The sequence below is a fragment of the Leptonychotes weddellii genome, chromosome X, assembly GCF_054177405.1.
Source record: "Leptonychotes weddellii isolate Sample4059 chromosome X, ASM5417740v2, whole genome shotgun sequence".
In the NCBI taxonomy this organism is placed as follows: Eukaryota; Metazoa; Chordata; class Mammalia; order Carnivora; family Phocidae; genus Leptonychotes; species Leptonychotes weddellii.
This window is the reverse complement of record NC_138385.1, coordinates 75078123-75097258: the sequence shown is the minus strand read 5'-3', so window position 1 is coordinate 75097258 and position 19136 is coordinate 75078123. Positions and strand designations below refer to the sequence as shown.

At 34.8% G+C, this 19136-nt stretch overlaps 1 protein-coding gene across 4 annotated transcripts in view; it reads left to right on the top strand.

Moving 5' to 3' along the window:
- Positions 1–19136, top strand: part of USP9X (ubiquitin specific peptidase 9 X-linked) — a 167276-nt gene that overhangs the window by 72270 nt on the left and 75870 nt on the right. For 3 of the 4 annotated variants that reach the window (XM_081808975.1, XM_081808977.1, XM_081808974.1), the window contains exons 4-14: positions 788–867; positions 3279–3391; positions 4697–4915; positions 7489–7604; positions 7818–8069; positions 8143–8281; positions 10176–10328; positions 11413–11517; positions 12761–12967; positions 14237–14373; positions 15863–16011. In XM_081808975.1, coding sequence (XP_081665101.1) covers positions 788–867; positions 3279–3391; positions 4697–4915; positions 7489–7604; positions 7818–8069; positions 8143–8281; positions 10176–10328; positions 11413–11517; positions 12761–12967; positions 14237–14373; positions 15863–16011 — 1670 coding nt within the window. The remainder of the gene's footprint in view (positions 1–787; positions 868–3278; positions 3392–4696; positions 4916–7488; positions 7605–7817; positions 8070–8142; positions 8282–10175; positions 10329–11412; positions 11518–12760; positions 12968–14236; positions 14374–15862; positions 16012–19136) is intronic. The other variant, XM_081808976.1, reaches the window with a different exon arrangement.

Sequence of the window (19136 nt, the reverse complement as noted above, 5' to 3'; positions counted from 1 at the left end):
CAGACTTGAGGACAAAGTTGCATATTAGCAGATTTTCAGGGGAACAGAAATACAAATGATATTTTAATGTAAATAAAAACAATGACAAAGGTGGTATGCGTTTGTTTTTAATAGATTATACAGTCATGGAGCACTTTTTCTCAAAACCAGGGTTTTGGGAGCAGTGAGGAGGGTGAGGAGGAAGGGAAAGGGAAGGATGGCCTCGGAGATGGTTGGGCTGCCACTGGGGCCAGAGAAAGCACCACCTGGGTGCATGCTGCATCCTTGTTGGAGGGAGGAGGGTACCTGTGGAGGCAGAGAGACCTGGAGATCCACGTCTCATTAACCTTCAGGAAAAATCGACAGATTATGAATTGAGGCAGTAATCTGTTACTTTCCACCTAAATTTTTCTCCTTTGTGAGGAAATTGAAGACCGCTAAGAGATTCATGATAACGAATCCTGAAAGAGCACATTCCTGTGAACTTGAACAATAGGTATCGTTTAATTGATACTTGATTATTATGGCAGTTTTATGTTTATGGTAGTTTTATGGTAGTTAAAATAATTTCCTCACCCCCCTTGCTGTCTTTTGTTTGACAGTTCTTAAAAAAAAAATTGTTTGTAGAGAGGACAGATGGAACTTAGTTTCACAGAGCAGATATTCTGCCAACCTTGTTGTTTTAATATTTTAATGTTTTTTAATATTAATATTTTCATGGTGAGATGAGTAATTATAATTAGTAACTCATTTATAGTGCTTTAGAGTGCCACCAATAAACAGCTTTTTATATTTTTAAAACCCTTAGGCCTCGATGGGTGGTTCCAGTTTTGCCAAAAGGGGAATTAGAAGTGCTTTTAGAAGCTGCTATTGATCTTAGTAAAAAAGGTAAGTTTAGATGTTCTTATGGTTTTCATAATGTATGCTACTCATACACTTTCAGTTCATCCCTGAAGACTTCATTTCTTATAAACACTTACTGGATATTCCTAGACCAAAACATCTAACTAAGTTTTCTTGCTATGGCTTATCATATATCCCTAGAACATAGGGTTCAGATCCTTTGGACAGCCTTCAGAGGGTGTTTGTGAACTCATTGAAGTCACACATAAAATTTGTGTATATTCATTTTTAAACTAAACTGTCTAGTTTACATGTTGACTGTTCTTTTTAATATACTGAAAAGATTTGATTTTTTTCCAAAAGATAAAAACGCTTGAAAGATGAGCTCTAGTGTTTTTATCTTGTCTAGAAGTGAAAGCTGAATTTGGAATTGATCATTTTTTCTAATGACTTTGGTCTGCTTTAGGTGCAGTTGAATTCTCTTAGCAAAGGACAACTGTTAAAATATTCTCTTCACTTTTAAGGCATTGGAAATTAAGATAAATGGCAGTAACATTTCAATTTCTGAAATAGGGTAGCCATGGATGTATTCTAACTATCATTAGGCATTATCACAGTTGAAGTTGATCATTACAAAAATTAATCTGCTTACATCCGTCTCACCATGGCAAGGGTGATACTTCCTTTATCTTAGAATAATTAACTTCCTTCATTTAAAGAATGTCTCTACACCTTTTTAATCTTGTAAAAATAATAAACTACAAAAATACATTTCCAGATTGCAATTATTTACCACCAAATTTCTTTTGTTCATTTGCACATTAATTAATTAATTGAGCAATTTTTTGAAGAATTTTGCACTAGGCATGTTCTACGTTCTGACTGTATAATTATAGGTAAGAACACATAATGGTATTTCATTTAATATTCATGGACATTCATTGGACATGTAGCCCCCCTACCTCTATCTTTCTTTTCTGGGACCGTGGTTTATTTTAGGCAAAGTTCAGATTTTCAGATACAATACTGAGTTTAAATGTCCTCTCTTCTGTACAATCAAACTCACAGAACACTATAAAAATTGAATAACTTTTCACTTTGTCCTCAAGCGTTAAAGATTTTCAAGGGGTGCCTGGGTGGCTCAGTTGGTTGAGCTTCAGACTCGATTTCGGCTCAGGTCACGATCTCAGGGTTGTGAGATCAAGCCCCGAGTTGGGCTTCACGCTGAGTGTGGAGCCTGCTTAAGATTCTCTCTCTTTCTCTCTCCCTCTGCACCCCTCCGCGCCCCCCGGGGCTCCCCCATGCACACATGTGTGCTCACTCACTTTCTCTAAGACAAAAAAAATAATTATAAAAGAAGAGTTAAAGATTTTCTCTGTTTGGCCGGGCAGGGCATTTGGCTCTATTGCCTTTCTGAAATCAGATGAAATCAAGCAAAGCTATAAAGAAGCATAGATGCTGGGACAGTGAAAGACACTAAGACAAAACAATTCATCTTACTCAATGAAATACTTACATAGAGTAGTGTTAAGGATATTGGTGTCTAATGGATCATTTACAACCAAAATAAGATTTTATTTTTTTTTTTAAGCCAGGTTTTTTTTTTTTTTTTTTTTTTAAGATTTTATTTATTTGAGAGAGAGAGAATGAGTGAGAGAGAGCGCACACATGAGAGAGGGGAGGGTCAGAGGGAGAAGCAGACTCCCTGCTCAGCAGGGAGCCCGATGTGGGACTCGATCCCAGGACTCCAGGATCATGACCTGAGCCGAAGGCAGTCGCTTAACCAACTGAGCCACCCAGGTGTCCCCCAAAATAAGATTTTAAAAATAGTTGTGAAACATCATTTTCTAAGTTTTAAAGTTTATTTTCAGAGAGTAAAATGCTATGAAGCATTTAGATTCCCTCTCAGTGGTACTGGTAACCATTTTGCATTTCAAGTCTAGTGTCATGATTTGAAATGTTTTCAATTCACCTTGCTTGATGTACTTTTATACAATTAAATAGTTTTGAAATTCTTTGAAGATTGTGTTCCTGAATCAGTTACCTTCTTAACACCTAGGAACTTTGATAATACTTGTGTATTTTTTTGACCTCTTAACAATAGATAATGCTGTGAGTTTTTTCCAAAGCTAGTGTGAATTTCTTAGCTATTGGTGAATAGTTTAAATTATTTATTACTTTTTTTTTTTTTAAGATTTTATTTATTTGACAGAGAGACAGCGAGAGAGGGAACACAAGCAGGGGGAGTGGGAGAGGGAGAAGCAGGCCCCCGATGAGCAGGGAGCCCGATGTGGGGCTCCATCCCAGGACCCCTGGGGTCATGACCTGAGCTGAAGGCAGATGCTTAACGACTGAGCCACCCAGGCACCCTTTATTACTTTTCATCATATACTTGGACATTTTGAGACAACCAGAAAAATGCTTTGTTTACATTAATTTTCATTCCCTTTTTTTAGGCCTTGATGTTAAAAGTGAAGCATGCCAGCGATTTTTCCGAGATGGGCTAACAATATCATTCACTAAAATCCTTACAGATGAGGCAGTAAGTGGCTGGAAGTTCGAAATTCATGTGAGTCTTGCATTTGACTTTAAAAAACCAGATTTTCATAGTGATGCCTGGGAGTTGTTTTCCTATATATATATATATAGGAAATATATATATATATATACACACACACACACACATACATACATACACACACATAAGATACATATTTGGTTGTATATTTGATACATTAATTGAATTAAAGCGTGTAATACTGAGGAACTTTAAAAATACTTGTTATAAGTTCTAATTTCTATCTAAGAAAGCATGATCTTTTAGGAATGTGAGGTTTAGAATTAGAGACCTTGGTTTAATATGTCTCCTGGATTCTCAAGTGCCTTGTGACCTTAGGCAAGTCACCACGTTTCATTAATTGTGAGATGCACCACACACTCATTTTATGTACCACTAAAGAAGGAAAACACCCAAGATGGGGAATCTAGTATCTAGGACACAAAGGGTCAATGTAGAGAAATAAACTTAACCATACAGAAAGAGATGTGAAAGGAACCTGTATGTCTCAACCATGGCATCTTGGGGTAAAAGTCTCCTGAAAATTTAAACAACAGGCCAGTATTCAAAGAGTTTGGTCATTTGAAATCAAATTATAGTTGTGAAACAAAAAAAATCCTTAAATGGTCTAAGGTTCGTGGTATGCCCAAGTGATTGGCAGAAGCAAACACAGGTTTTCTCTACAACACCTTCAGTTGAAGAAACTACTATGCATTGATTATAAGATACAATGAAATTTCAGAGATTTTAAAAAGTAAAAGAACATGCATCTTAGATTGATGAAATGCCATAATTACTCCGAGTCTCTGTTCCCTATTCATACTGTGGAAATCTGGTCATAGTTGTGAGGCAGATATTTTTGTGCTCTGTGAACTATTTTTCAAATATAACCATAGCACAAAAATCCCACCATCTTCTAATTCAACATGTAACTTTATAAGTAAAGAAATGGAAACTTTGGAGGTGCTATCAGACTTTTTCACTGAGGCTTAGATAACAAATCTTTTCCATCTTGGATAGTTAATATATTGTATAGATTTTAGAATTGCTGCCTCTAGAGTACAAATTCCAAAGAGGAGAAAAAATAGTAATTTGCGTCTTGTCTGTAGACACAGGACAGTACCTACTTCATTCTGTAAGCTGTTGCAAATGGCCTTTTGAAGTACTCTATAAAGGATAGTAAATGTTAATTTGGTTTTTTGATCTGTCAGTTTGATCCCAATATTAAACAATTCAAATGATCAGTGTAAACAAATGGAGAGATGGAGTTGTAATGTTTTGATCTTATAAATCACCTTTCCTCCTTATATTAAACAGAGGTGTATTATCAACAATACTCATCGCCTGGTGGAGCTATGTGTGGCCAAGTTGTCCCAAGACTGGTTTCCACTTCTAGAACTTCTCTCCATGGCCTTAAATCCTCATTGCAAATTCCATATCTACAATGGTACACGTCCGTGTGAATCCGTTTCGTCAAGTGTTCAATTGCCTGAAGATGAACTCTTCGCTCGTTCTCCAGACCCTCGATCACCAAAAGTGTGTTGGTTTGTTATTTTCATAATTAATACAGTTTTGCTCTGCCACAGAGCTGTAAAAGATCTGAACCACCTGTTAATGTGAAGAAGAGTAGTTTCATGTTACTATGAAGGGATTCTGCATTATTTTGTGTTTTGGATTCTTTTTTCCTCCCTAGCTTTACTGAAGTATAATTGACAAAATTGTTTTAGACTGTGTTTTTTTGTTTGTTTGTTTTGTTGTTGTTTTTAGCTTTCTCCATGTAGTTAGTTCCCATTATCTTCTGCTCAGCCCTTTGGGAAATAGTCATAAAATGGGTTCTATGAAATATGCCATAATTTTCCTCATAAGTAAGAGTAGAATAGGAGGTGGCTTTGACCCAAGGCCATAATCACTGTGGACATTCTAATGTTTTGACTTCAGGATCAAGTATATCATACAAATGTCTAATAATGTATCATAAAAGTAAAATTATAGGAGTTATAAATGAAAGGAAAATAGTAAAACTTACAAATGTCAATGAAATATACATGATATCTCTGTAAAAGTTCTCAAATGTAAATTTTCTATATTGGCATAAAGCGTATACAAAACAAAAAATCTATCCTTAAACGGTTCATCTTTTAATAAATATTAAATAATATAGTTTTTAAATTTTATAATTAAGGGAGACATTTTTTTTTCTATTTTTTTATGATTTTTATTTATGTGAGAGTGAGTACAAGCAGGGGGAGGGGTGGAGGGAGAGGGAGCAGCAGACTACCCACTGAGCAGAGAGCCCAACCCAGGGCTCAGTCGCAGGACTCTGGCATTGTGACCTGAGCTGAAGGCATATGCTTAACCAGCTGAGCCACCCAGGTGCCCCTTTAGGGAGACTTTTTAATATTGTGGGCCTTATAAAAAGGAAAACCCAGCCAGTAAAATTTGAGTTTATACATATAACTTTAGGTTTATTCAATGTTAAAAGTGGAAATCCTCAAAATGTGTTAAACTGAGACCTGGGATTTTCTGATATTTCCCAAGATTAATATTGTTGCCACTTCATGCTTATTTTTGGTTTGGTAGATCAAATTATTATCTAAACAGTGACAGTCTCCAAAATATACCTGTATTTCTCTTTCTGATTTTTGCTCTATAGGTCAATGATAATCTTAAGAGACTCACAGGGAACAACTTGTTTTAAAATGGCTTCTGGTTGAAGATCTTTTTATATCTTTATTTGAAGCCTAGCTCTTCTTGAGTATTACTAATTACAGTGTTCCTAATTGCTTAAAGATACATTTTAGCTGAAAACATAAAGGAAGATTAGTTTTAGACTGATTTTTTTTTTTTTACTTTGTGCACATACAGTATTTTATATATACATATTATACATAACTATTGAGTATATCAGACTATTAGTCTCATTCCAGTTACTTGAGAAATTGAAATGCTGAATGCCATAAGGGACTGGTGAATTAAAATGCTCAGATTTTTAATTGTTTTGAATTAGCTTTTTAAAACCAAATGAAAAGGTAGGAAGATACTATAATGAACTTACATAGAAAAGTGTTGTTAATTTAGTGAAGAATTTAATTGATACATAAAATCCCATCAAAACTACCTTTAGCTTCCATATAATATTGTCTCTTTGAAAGCAGTTACCTTATACTTCCATTTTCCCTTTGTCCTGGACATGTTTTTTTGTTTTTGTTCTTGAGTAGCTGTAGAAATTACTTTTGCCTAAGACTTAGTGAAATTCCCTTTTTCCCCCATTGGTTTTCCCTCAGTGGACTCTAAAACGTGGCTTTTTAGAAGAAACCTAGGTATAAAGGGTCGTCTTGGGTACATAGATTTTTAGATAGATTTGATTCTTAGATCCGTATATAAACCTCTTAAGTTTCTACACGTAAGCATGCTTTTAACTCCACAAACCATTGGCTATCCCAATTTCATTGTGCTGTGAGTTATTGCTGTCCCTTAGGGAAGAGTGAAAGACAATCCATAGTTACTGCATCTGGTTACCTCTAAGCTGAGAATTGGGGCACTCACCTGAGCCAGCAAAAGCATCAACCAGCATGTTCTAGTCTGGAGCGACAGATATAATACCAGGGATTGGCTTTAATTAATAGTTCACTTTCAGGCTTTAAGATTATTGTATTTACAGGAAATTTTTAATTATTTACAACTACAATAAAAAATGAATTCAGACATTATCTTAGGTTACCACATATCTTTTTCTTATTTTTTAAAGAGGTTTTTTTTTTTTAATCCTCCTAAATTTTTAAAAATAACTTTCAGATAATAAGATATTCTCCTACAGTGGGATCTCTGAAATAGAAACATGGCTTCTAATGCCTATTCACCAGCTCTATTGGTACAACCAACCAACTGTGCCTTCGTGATCTAATCTGTACTGCTGCTTATGCTTTTTTCTCACAGACAGGATTACTGTGAATAATATGTAATATTTTATTTCAAAGATGATTTTACATGATGATTTTCTTTTATTGAGTTTCCTGTTTCTAGTTCGTTTCAATCAAGAAATTACTTCAGATGGTGCTTTTCTTTTTAAAAGCAGGAAGTCAACCTTTTTCATTAACTGTGTATTACAGGGTTGGCTGGTGGATCTTCTCAACAAGTTCGGCACTTTAAATGGGTTCCAGATTTTGCATGATCGTTTTATTAATGGATCAGCATTAAATGTTCAAATAATTGCAGCCCTTATTAAGTAAGTTATGTTTTTAAATGAATCTTCAGTGCGTTATAGGAATTGCTACTTAATTCCTTGATAAAAATATTCTTTTTTCAAGTATGGTTTCTTCTTTAACTGATAACTTGGATTCTTAAAAAAGTAATATAAGTATGAGTTCAGTCCTAGTTGATTGTAAGAAAATGAGTATTACAAGAGTTTTTTTGTTTTTTTTTTTTTGTCTTGTTTCAGACCATTTGGGCAATGCTATGAGTTTCTCACTCTTCATACAGTGAAAAAGTACTTTCTTCCAGTAATAGAAATGGTTCCACAGTTTTTAGAAAACTTAACTGATGAAGAGCTGAAAAAAGAAGCAAAGAATGAAGCCAAAAATGATGCTCTTTCAATGATTATTAAATCTTTGAAGAATTTAGCTTCAAGGGTTCCAGGGCAAGAAGAAACTGTAAAAAATTTAGAAATATTTAGGTTAAAAATGATACTTAGGTAAGATATTTTCCTCTTGAAATAAACTGTGTGAATATTTAGAATCATATTTAACACTGAATTTCTGTTCTAGATTACTGCAAATTTCGTCTTTCAATGGAAAGATGAATGCACTGAATGAGGTTAATAAGGTGATATCTAGTGTGTCTTACTATACTCACCGGCATGGTAACCCCGAGGAGGAAGAGTGGCTTACAGCTGAACGAATGGCAGTAAGTCCTTTGGTTCTTCTTTCATGAATAAAAATCTGCCTAAGGCAAAAATTAGAATGGCTTTACCAAATGTTACAACATTTTAAAGAAAACCTTGAAACTGGGAGGTGTTGGGACTGATTTATGACTCAATCCTTGGAACTTTTTGTAATAGCATAGCTTATTTGGTAGTGATATAGGTATCTTTGCACATCTTCGATAAACTTAATGCTGAATGTAAGTATTCTGAAGTAATTATTAGCTTGTTTGGGTGGATTGGTTGAAATGGAGTAGATAAAGATGATCTTCAGAATAGATTGGATAGTATCTGGTATCTGATGAATGAAGTGGCCTTTTGTTCATTTGACTGATGCCACTTACAGATTTATACAATTACTGGAGTAAGATGTACGTGAATTAATGTTTTATTATTTTAAAAACTTAAGCACTTCTATTCATACTATCCTAATGTTGAATGTTTAGGAAACTTTATTTACCATAATACTTTTTTTTTTTTAAGATTTCATTTATTTTAGTGCACAAGTTGGGGGTCGGGCAGAAGGAGAAAGAGAGAGAGAGTATCTCCAGCAGACTCCCCAATGAGTGCAGAGCCTGGCGTGGGGATCAATCCCATGATCCATGAGATCATGACCTGAGCCGAGACTTAACCAACTGAGCCACCCAGGCACCCCTTACCATAGATACTTCTTTATTTTGTAGTTTTAAAATATATAAGTATGCCACTTGAAAAGTATTGATCGAATAACTTTAGTGCATAGTGTCTGACAGTACTGAGCAGACATCGGTAAAAGAACTGTCCTTGCCCTCAAGCCAGCCTCAGTTTAATAGGGGAGACAGTGATTAGGATGTGATAAAAGGTATGTGGAAGATGCGTAGACATTGGCTCTGTGTTAAGGATCAAGTGTTAAACATCTGATTTTGTATATGTGATTTGTTTGTCTACTTTGTGGGAATTCTGAACACAGTGCTTGTCAGAGTATGGTCTGAGGTCTGCTTCTGGTCCTTGAACTGTCGCCAATGCTAGAGGAGTACAGAAAATGGCATCAAGTGTTCAGAAACTTTTGTAGCAATTTGACATTGCCACATAATTCCTGTATTTTATAAATGTACCTGCAACAGGTTAGAAATAAAAATGGACCTTTACCACCTGAGAAGTGTACTTCTCCAGCACATTTGGGGTCTTAATACTTTTTTAATCTCATTAAGTTGAATACTGTAAATTACACAGTATGGGCTATTACCTTTTTGTATCATGAGTTAGAGTTTTCTTCTGTTGGTATAGATATTAAATAAATGCCAGTCAGCAACATAGCATAGTGTTACAGAAACGCAGACTTTGGAAGCATGCAGCCTTAATTCCAGTTCCACTTCTAACATTTCTGAGCCTTTTTATTCTTCCATAATAGGATAATATATCCCTCATTAGGATTGTTTGGAAGAGTAAAGTGCTATTGGATAAGCAGTAATAGCATAATTGGTTAATAAATAAAAGCAAAAGATTAAGAGGGCATGTTTTCATCAAAATCACAACCAATGTAAGGAAACCAAAAATGTTAAAATGGGTCTTGTACCCACTCTACCTAAACCACGGTGCTTGCTATATTTAAATAATACTTTTCTGTGTAAATGCTGGAGTAGAATCTTTTTAATAATTATACTATTTCTGAGTCATGGAAACATTTCTGTATGTGTAAAATTAAGTTCCATGAAATTATTTTGGTTTTTCCATAGTTGTGAATTAAAACAGCACATTAAGGCTATTACATTATTGTATTTATTTTGTATTTTTTAATTCATACTTAAGTTTAAAGTGTGAATGATATTTCATACGTATTTTTTAAAAAAGCTTGTGTTTCAGTTACTTCTTTAAATCAAGTTTTTGAATTATGTTTAGGAATGGATACAGCAGAACAATATCTTATCCATAGTATTGCGAGATAGTCTGCATCAACCACAGTATGTAGAAAAGCTAGAGAAGATTCTTCGTTTTGTCATCAAAGAAAAAGCTCTGACTTTACAAGATCTTGATAATATCTGGGCAGCACAGGTAAGAAATTTCATATGGTAACTATTTGGTTTCTAAAAGAAAGATACTAATAAAAACTAAAGGAATATAGTAGTTGTGAAACAGGATGAACACTTACATTGTTTGACTTCTAGTATGTTTAAATGCTCGTGATTTACAGAAATCTATTTTAAATAGCCAATAATACATATTTTTAAAGATCGATAAAAAAAATATGTATTTATTTTAGAGGAGGGGGAGAGACCGAGGGAGAGGGAGAGAGAGTCTTAAGCAGTGCGGAGCACGACACAAGGCTCAACCTCAAGACCTGGGCAGAAACCACGAGTCGGACACCTAACTGACTGCATCACCTAGGCGCCCCGAAATAATTAAATACATTCATAATTTGCTGTATGTTTGGTACAGGTTAGCAATTTGTAGGTGGTGGGTTTTTTTTTTTTTTTTTAATTTTTCCCTACAGATTTTTGACTCAAGTATTTTATTTACACAATGTTACATTAGTTTCTTCATAAACTTAATTAGAAAAAACTTTAATGTCAGTAGAGTTAAATCACTAGATTATTTATGAAGCCTTGTAATAGTCCAAAGGATTTATAGCTTTTCTGAAAGATAAGTAACTTTTTTGGTTTCATAGCTAGAAACTAGGTGATTCCTTTGATTACCTCAATGACAAGTTTCTACTGGGATCACTTGGGAAGTATTGTTGAGTTTTAAGATTACAAAGCTTCATGTTTTGAGTCTGTAGAAACCAAGAAAACATTCAGTTTGCCCTTTGAGTGCTTAAGGTTCCAGTTTTGGAACAGTACCATTGGTGTGCCTTATTGTTCTCCTACTTGCAATGTTGAAATTGGCACGTTAAATTCAGTAAATTGTAATAAAGGCTCACATGAATTCCCAAGTAACCATTAACCAGTATATCAAGGAATTAATTTGTCAGGCTTTAGAGGCCAGTTCTAAAGCATTTTTAAAATGTTAAGAATTTTCTTATGTTCTACACTTAGATGAAGCTGGTGGGAATAGTTTAATAGCTGCCAGCGGTTGTGTATACACAACTTATCTGCTGTTCAAATTCTAATATGCTATGTTACTTTTGGTTTTTCAATAGGCAGGGAAGCATGAAGCCATTGTGAAGAATGTACATGATCTACTGGCAAAGTTAGCGTGGGATTTTTCTCCTGAACAACTTGATCATCTTTTTGATTGCTTTAAGGTAATAGCATAGTAAAGTAGTGCCACTTCATTTTAATAAAATTACCTTATTAGATCTGTGAGTTGCTCTTAGCCAATAAATACTTCAATAGAAATTATTGAACAATTTCTGGTGTGAAGGAATTGGTCATTTTTTTTTCCAATGAGAACTTAATGTTCATTTTTATAATAATAGCCCTGATAAATACGGAATCTTTTAAACTCAGGTTGTGAGTATGGATTACTTTCCCCTAGCAGTTTGAATTTTTATTATAGGTTCAGATGCACTGTAGGACTTCAGGGAAGGATGATTGGTTGCAATAAAAAATAAAATGTCAATAACAAGGGATTACCAATAGCTTGGTATTCTGGGGTGATGTGCACAGGCAAATGGAAATGTAATTTATAAGGTAGCCCAAGAGCCCCTGTAGCGATACCTGCATTGGTATTATCATGCACTTTTTAAGGCCATATTGTGTAGTGGTCTCTCTACAGTTGTTAGTATTGGATTTGTGAAAACCATATGATTGGTGAATTTGTGGACTAAGAACATACGACCTTAAGGCAATAGCAGTGTTCATGAGGAGTGTTCCATTAACAACTGGCATTAGATGATAAAGGTATCTTGTTATACTGACTGCTGGTGGGAACATAAGTTGTTACAACCATCTTGGAAATAGATTGATATCTCTTGAAAAGTGTAGGATTCTCATGACTCATCAGTTTGACTTCTCAATATATCCTCTAGAGAAACTCATGCATGTGTACGCCAGGATTCACGTTTAACATTTGTAGCAGAATTATTTGTAATAGCAAGCAAGAAAATTGCTATGTAGAATGGATAAATGGAATGTGGTTTTCAACGGGCCAGTTCTGTACCCCATACCCCCACTGTCAGAGATAGCAGGATGTGGACATAATTTGGTTGTCACAGGTGGGAGGAAGAGTTGCTACTAGCTTCTATGGGGTAGGGGCCAGGGATGCTGCTAAACAGTGCACGGGAAAATCCCCACAACAAAGATTTCTCCAGCCTAAAATGTCAGTACCAAGGTTGAAAAACCCCAATGTTAGGTATTTCTATAAATAGAGAATTTTTTTTTGTCCTCATGTTTATAATTCTGCCCTATCTTATCTCTCGGATATCACTAGAATAATTCTGTGTTCAGCATGTTTTTCCCATGAATATAGTTAATCCCATGACACTTAATTTAATCACTGATGGGTAAATGTGTTGTTTTCATGTCATTTTTAAATTTTTTTTCTAGGCCAGTTGGACAAATGCAAGTAAAAAGCAGCGTGAAAAGCTACTTGAGCTGATACGTCGCCTCGCAGAAGATGATAAAGATGGTGTAATGGCACACAAAGTGTTGAACCTACTGTGGAATCTGGCCCACAGTGATGATGTACCTGTAGACATCATGGACCTGGCTCTCAGTGCCCACATAAAAATACTAGATTATAGTTGCTCACAGGTAAGATGTGCCCCTTTGTTCACTTTTTCTGACATTTGCCTTCATTCTCAGGATGGCTTAGATACAGAATAGTTCCACATCTTTTGATGTTATTTTTGAAATGATCTTCAAGAATTGACTCACTTTCTTCAGTAAGTCTGCCTTCCTCATGTTAGGTCTCTATGTCAAAATTTTGTGTATCATCTGAAAAGCATTTTAGTCTCCTTGGGAGAAAGACAGTATTAAAAAAACAACAAAACAGGTTATATAGTGGTAGTATTGTCAGATGCATGGTGCTGAAATATCAGTTTCAAATAGATCATAAGATATTAAAGGGACTTTAGAGGTAAGAGAATTTGAGTTTTCTTTGCTCACAGGGAAATTAAGAAAAATTAATAGAATTTTCTAAATAGTAAAACATTTTGAGCCTTTCCTTTGAGCAAATCATACAACAGCTTCCCTGGATTCTAACTTGTAGTATGTTAACTATTAACTTATGGTAAAGTGAAAATTGCTGATTAACTAATTTTCCACTTGTTGAAACTATTTGCTACCCTGATGAACTGAAATGTAGGTGGGAGCTAATAAGATCAAGTAGGTGTATGTGATTCAGGTGCCATTCAGGTTTTTTTTCCTATACTTGCTTGTAACAGGTCATTAAACACTTAGTATACCAAATACTAATAAGAAGCTTCAATTTAAATTATTTCATTAAACAGAGACACACACACACAAAGTAATCCAAACTTAAACTTCTTAGGTGCAGAAACCTATATTTCTGATTACTGTTGATTTAGGGGAAGGAGTACATAAGGTATGAAAAGTGAAACATCATATTTGAAATAATTTTGACTTTATAATACTTTTATAACTGCTTTCCTTTTATCTTTTTGTGTATATGTCCATATGTCCTTATATTGATTTTTGGTGGAACTTTTTTTTAACTTAGTTGCCATACCATTATTTTCTTGGGAAAATAGAAATTTTCGGTGTCCCTCACTATGCTAAAACAATCCCATTTGGAATAACAATTGGGGTTATATGTTATTGCTGAATTTTACTATATGATAGAATTCTTTGAAACATTGGATAGTACTGTTTTACTTTTTGTAGTTTTGGTAGTAAATGTGAAATAAAAATGTATTTACTGCTTTTAAACACTGTTAAACTCTTACCTGCAATTACTACATGCTTGTGATGATGATCTTATAAGAAAAGCCTTATTTTATCATTGGAGGTGGAGTTTTCCTGTGTATGACCCATCTAAAACATTGAAATTGTTTGTTTAAGGACCGTGACACACAGAAGATCCAGTGGATAGATCGTTTTATAGAAGAACTTCGTACAAATGACAAATGGGTAATTCCTGCACTGAAACAAATTAGAGAAATTTGTAGTTTGTTTGGTGAAGCCCCTCAAAATTTGAGGTAAGGCTTTTAACAGAAAATTTCAATATTTTTATATTTTATTGAAAAGAAATAGCATTGTCACTTGGTAAAAACAAATTTTTCAAAGGAAAGAGTGGGGAGTTGATAGGCTAAGAGAAGGGTTAATTTGGAACAAAAGATTCCTGTATCATATCTATATCCTTGATTTTATTGATGAGAAGGTATGCCACAATTAAGTAATAAATATCAGAATCAGCAATATTCTGTATTACTCATGAAAGATAAGATACGGTTTAAAATATTTTTTGATTGATTTTAGCTAAATTTCTGTAAAGTGGTCGTTATGTATGTATATATGTATGTATTTATAAATAGTGGTCTTCAAATATAATCCTCTTACATGCCGACTTCTCGTTACTGGAATAATTTGTTCTGGTATTTTCTGTTTATAAGAGTTGGAACAGATAATGTGAAAAGTTAAAAATAATGTGCAGAGAGCTAGGTATAGTACCAAGAATACTTAATAATGGGGTCAGGATTCCTGGGTATAACCCTTGAGTCTAAACAGTCATATCATCTTGTAAAAGATTTACTAATTGAAAGAAACATGTTTTTCTTATGTGTAAAATTATATGATTGCCAAAGATCCTTTGCAGCAGATTATTTAAGATTATGCCCAAGACAGAAAAGGCCATATATATTTTGGTTTCAGTGGTTGAACTTTGTCTCAGTTTTATCCAAAGGCTTGAAAAAATATGAAATTAGAAAAGCTGTAGGGATAAACAGTGAAGGAAATCCGGACATATATCTTATTAACAGTAACATTTATTTGAGGGACATATTTTTATTTTTGGGCCACTGTACATAATGCCTTTTTGCCTTTCTCAAATGAATTAATTTGTCTGTTGTAGAAAGAGCAGTTTCCATACTCTTTCAGGTTACAGTGGCTTCATCTTCACTAGAATAGTAATGGCTCTGAGAGTTTATTGGTTTCAGTGAAGGTATCAGAACAGGTTGGAAAGGGACTAGATGTCTTTCTGGTGTTACCTGTGGGCAAATATAGCTACAAACCAAGTGTCCAGAATGTACCTTGAATGGCGAATAAATAAAATTTTACAGAAAGCATTTTCTTTGATCAAATTCTTCACTATTGTAGCATAATCTTTGTGGTACTAGTCTTTCAAGGATTATGTTCCTGTTCTCTAATTCTGGAAATAATGTGTAAAATTAGACAAGTGCTTTAGTACTACTGTAGTATAGGAGTAGAAATTAGTCGTTGAAGTAGATGCCCATGTTGTGAGATTGGAGAACATTATAGTTTCCATGTAAATAAGAAAAATGGAATAAATGTCTGATTTTTGTGACATTTTTAAAAAATTATTTGATACTGTAATTAAAGTAAATGGCCAAGAGTGTAAGTCTGTCATGAGGAAAACCATTTTAAATTTTTGTAGTAGGAGCTAAGAATTTAGATTGTATAAGCTCTTTTGCTTATAACAGAGTTTAATTGCCTAATTATATTGTTAAGTTCTTCTCGTTTCAGTCAAACTCAGCGAAGTCCCCATGTATTTTATCGCCATGACTTAATCAATCAACTTCAGCACAATCATGCCCTAGTTACTTTGGTAGCAGAAAACCTTGCAACTTACATGGAAAGCATGAGGCTATATGCTAGAGGTATGTATTGTGAGCTCACCCAAAATACAGGAAATAACAGCAATTTCCCAGCATTTTTTTCATCAGTTACCTCACAAATGGACAACAAAAGTATTTTAAAAGATGGATGATAATAGGTCTTATTAACTGTGTTCCTTTATGAGCTTATGTTCCATTTTTACTCTGAATTTTTACCCACTGTAAATTTCAAGCCAGCATTTCACAGCTCTTTCTTAGTGCTTACCTTCCCCAATCCCCTTGTTAAATTGATTTCTTTTTCTTCTCCGGGAGTTCTGCCTGCCTGTACTATATAATTGGTTGTTACCTTCTTTGGAATATACTTGACTCATTCTCAACCTTTGTTTCATTACTACTATCACCTTTATTTTTTCATGAAAATTTGTGTTGTCTAAGTCTGTTCTTGTATATGTTATGGTTCCTTTATAATCCTAATTCCTTATTTCATAAATCTTTCAGACTTTGTGAATTAGAAAATTCACAAGAACAACGATGTGGAACTACAAAAATCCACGTTTATGCTGGTTTTCAAAGTGCGAATTTGTTTAAACGTGTTAGGGTAGAGTTTCCTGAGGTTTCAACAGCCAGTTTTTAAGTTCTTGCCATTATGTGGAGCTCTGTTTCAGTACTCCTTTTTGCCCTCTGGCAGTTGTGTTTATCTGTGTTAGAGTAAGGATGGATTTTTAGTACATATTCCACTGTCTTGTAGGCCCAACCTTGTTCCCATAGTCACAGAAAGAAAACTTTGTACTACCACTGCTAGAAATAGAATTGAACATAATGGTTACTGAACATACTACTGATTTAACATTTTATAGTAGATAAGAGTCTGCAGAAGCCAATAGTTATTTTATATTTCTAATACTCATTATCTGAAGAGTAGATTAGAATCTTGGCATTCTTGAATAAAATCCCAAGATTCTTATAAATCATAGGATTTGCTTTAACACAGGATGTATATGTATATTCCCATCTAAAATCCAGATAAACATAATGGAAAAATTAAGCAGCTCTTCAGATATGCCTACTAATTGTATTGACTCCTTTGTTCTTCAATTTACCCACCTCTGGGCCAGCTGAGACCTAGGCAGTAGATTGTAGAGCTAGATAAGCAATCTAAGCATCAGGTGACTGATAGGCACCAGGCAATGAGCTTGTACCGTTTCAGGCCTGAGTTCCTTCTAAGTAGCATGATAAGATGATCAGAGCAATATTGGCACATGACCATGTAATTTATGTTCTGTGCCAAATGCAACCAAAATCTGAGAGAAGTACAGGAGGTTTCCATGTAATACACCCAATCAATCACTCAAGCATCTGGGCTCAGTTTAACATACTGCAGATTTGTTGTCATGGTCTCATCTCTTCTTGCTGGTACAAAGTCCTCACAAGTGCCATTGCAGGCCTTCCCCCGAAATGGAGCCATATAAATCCTATGTGCTACAATGCTAATTTTTACTTACTTCCTTTGTATGTGATGTTTCGATTCTTTTCATTGCCAAAAGTTGAGTACTGTGCTGTTGGGGCAGTCAGGAGATGATGGTGCATGTGCAGTTCAGCCTCGTTAGGGTTTCCGGCTTTGTTTTAGTCAAATTCTGCATGAATCATTGCCTCATCTCAATTGTATTGTCATACGAAGGTTTTCACTCTTCAGTTTTCCCTCCTTAAATTATCCGTAGCTCCATAAAATTAGAGGTATGACTCTTGGATACAAGTCAGATTGTCTAGATTTGAAAATGACTATAAACATATTAGGTGTATGACCTTGGGCAAGTTATGTATGCTAGAACAATGCCCGGCATATAGTATTAAGCTCTTGGATTTTTGTTACTGATGTTCCCCTAAATTCATTGACACACCTTCTGTTTCTCCTAACTTTGATAACTTTTCCTCTATTACAATACTCTACTGAATAATACCAAACGGTCAGTCTACAGATCCTTAAATATGGGGAAAGGGGGTGGTATACTTTTTAAAACTAGTAAAATTCTCCTGTTATAATAAACTCTCTGCAGTAGTAAGTCACTTCTGTGGTAATATCAACCACCAATTTCTGAATTTGGAATTCTAAAGTAAATTACAGTCTTTGTCTCTGTATAATGGAAGTATTCCATAGATCTCATTAGGTATGAGACCTATTATTCACAGGATGACATCAAGCTTCCACAATTTTCTGGTACTCTTAATTTCTGATAACTATTATATCAGTATTACATATTTGTCCTGCCCATATTTCATCTCCATCAACATCTTTAGTTTTGGAATAAACGTTTTTACAGTAGTATGGTCAGCTGACTCTACCTCCTGTTTTAATATTATGTAGATAAAGTAATGAATTTATTAAAATTATCTCCAATATTTACTCATGTGTTCTCACTAGTGGTGTCTTCAGATACTGGTGGTTACAAGTCATTCTTTAAAAGTTTTTTAGTGCAGACAACAATGTAGAAGACCACTTTTAATTTTCACTCACCTTTCGCCTTATTGGTAGGGTAGTCATTGTATTTTTTTTTTTTTTAAAGATTTTATTTATTTATTTGAGAGAGAGCAAGCACATGAGAGCGGGGAGGGTCAGAGGGAGAAGCAGACTCCCTGCTGAGCAGGGAGCCCGATGCGGACTCAATCCAGGGACTCCAGGATCATGACCTGAGCGGAAGGCAGTCGCTTAACCAACTGAGCCACCCAGGCGCCTGTCATTGTATTAACTTGAACCCTTATTGATAGTTTTATTTACCATTTTTCCTGGTTTCTGCATAGAGTTACAGGACTCATCTTCATTATATATCATTTTTTTGCATCATGTTTTCTAAGGACTACCACTTCCAGTGACCTCTTCCCAATCATTTACATCCAGTACTGGAAATTTTGGGGAACATTTTTCCACATAAAAGATTTCTTCGTGAGCATCATTCACCAACAGTGCTCTCTGTGTTAGGGTCAAATCCTGGTCTAGACTTTCTCAGCTGTGGCTCATTCCTACCCATCAGTCATGAAATACAGTGAAATCTGTGTGGGCTCTTTGTGATTCAAAAAAAATTGAGTATTCATTTTATAAATAGCTTATTGTAGTTCTCTAGAGTAATGGTTATATTCAGGGCCTGGTGTAAGGAAAGTACATAAGATGGTCC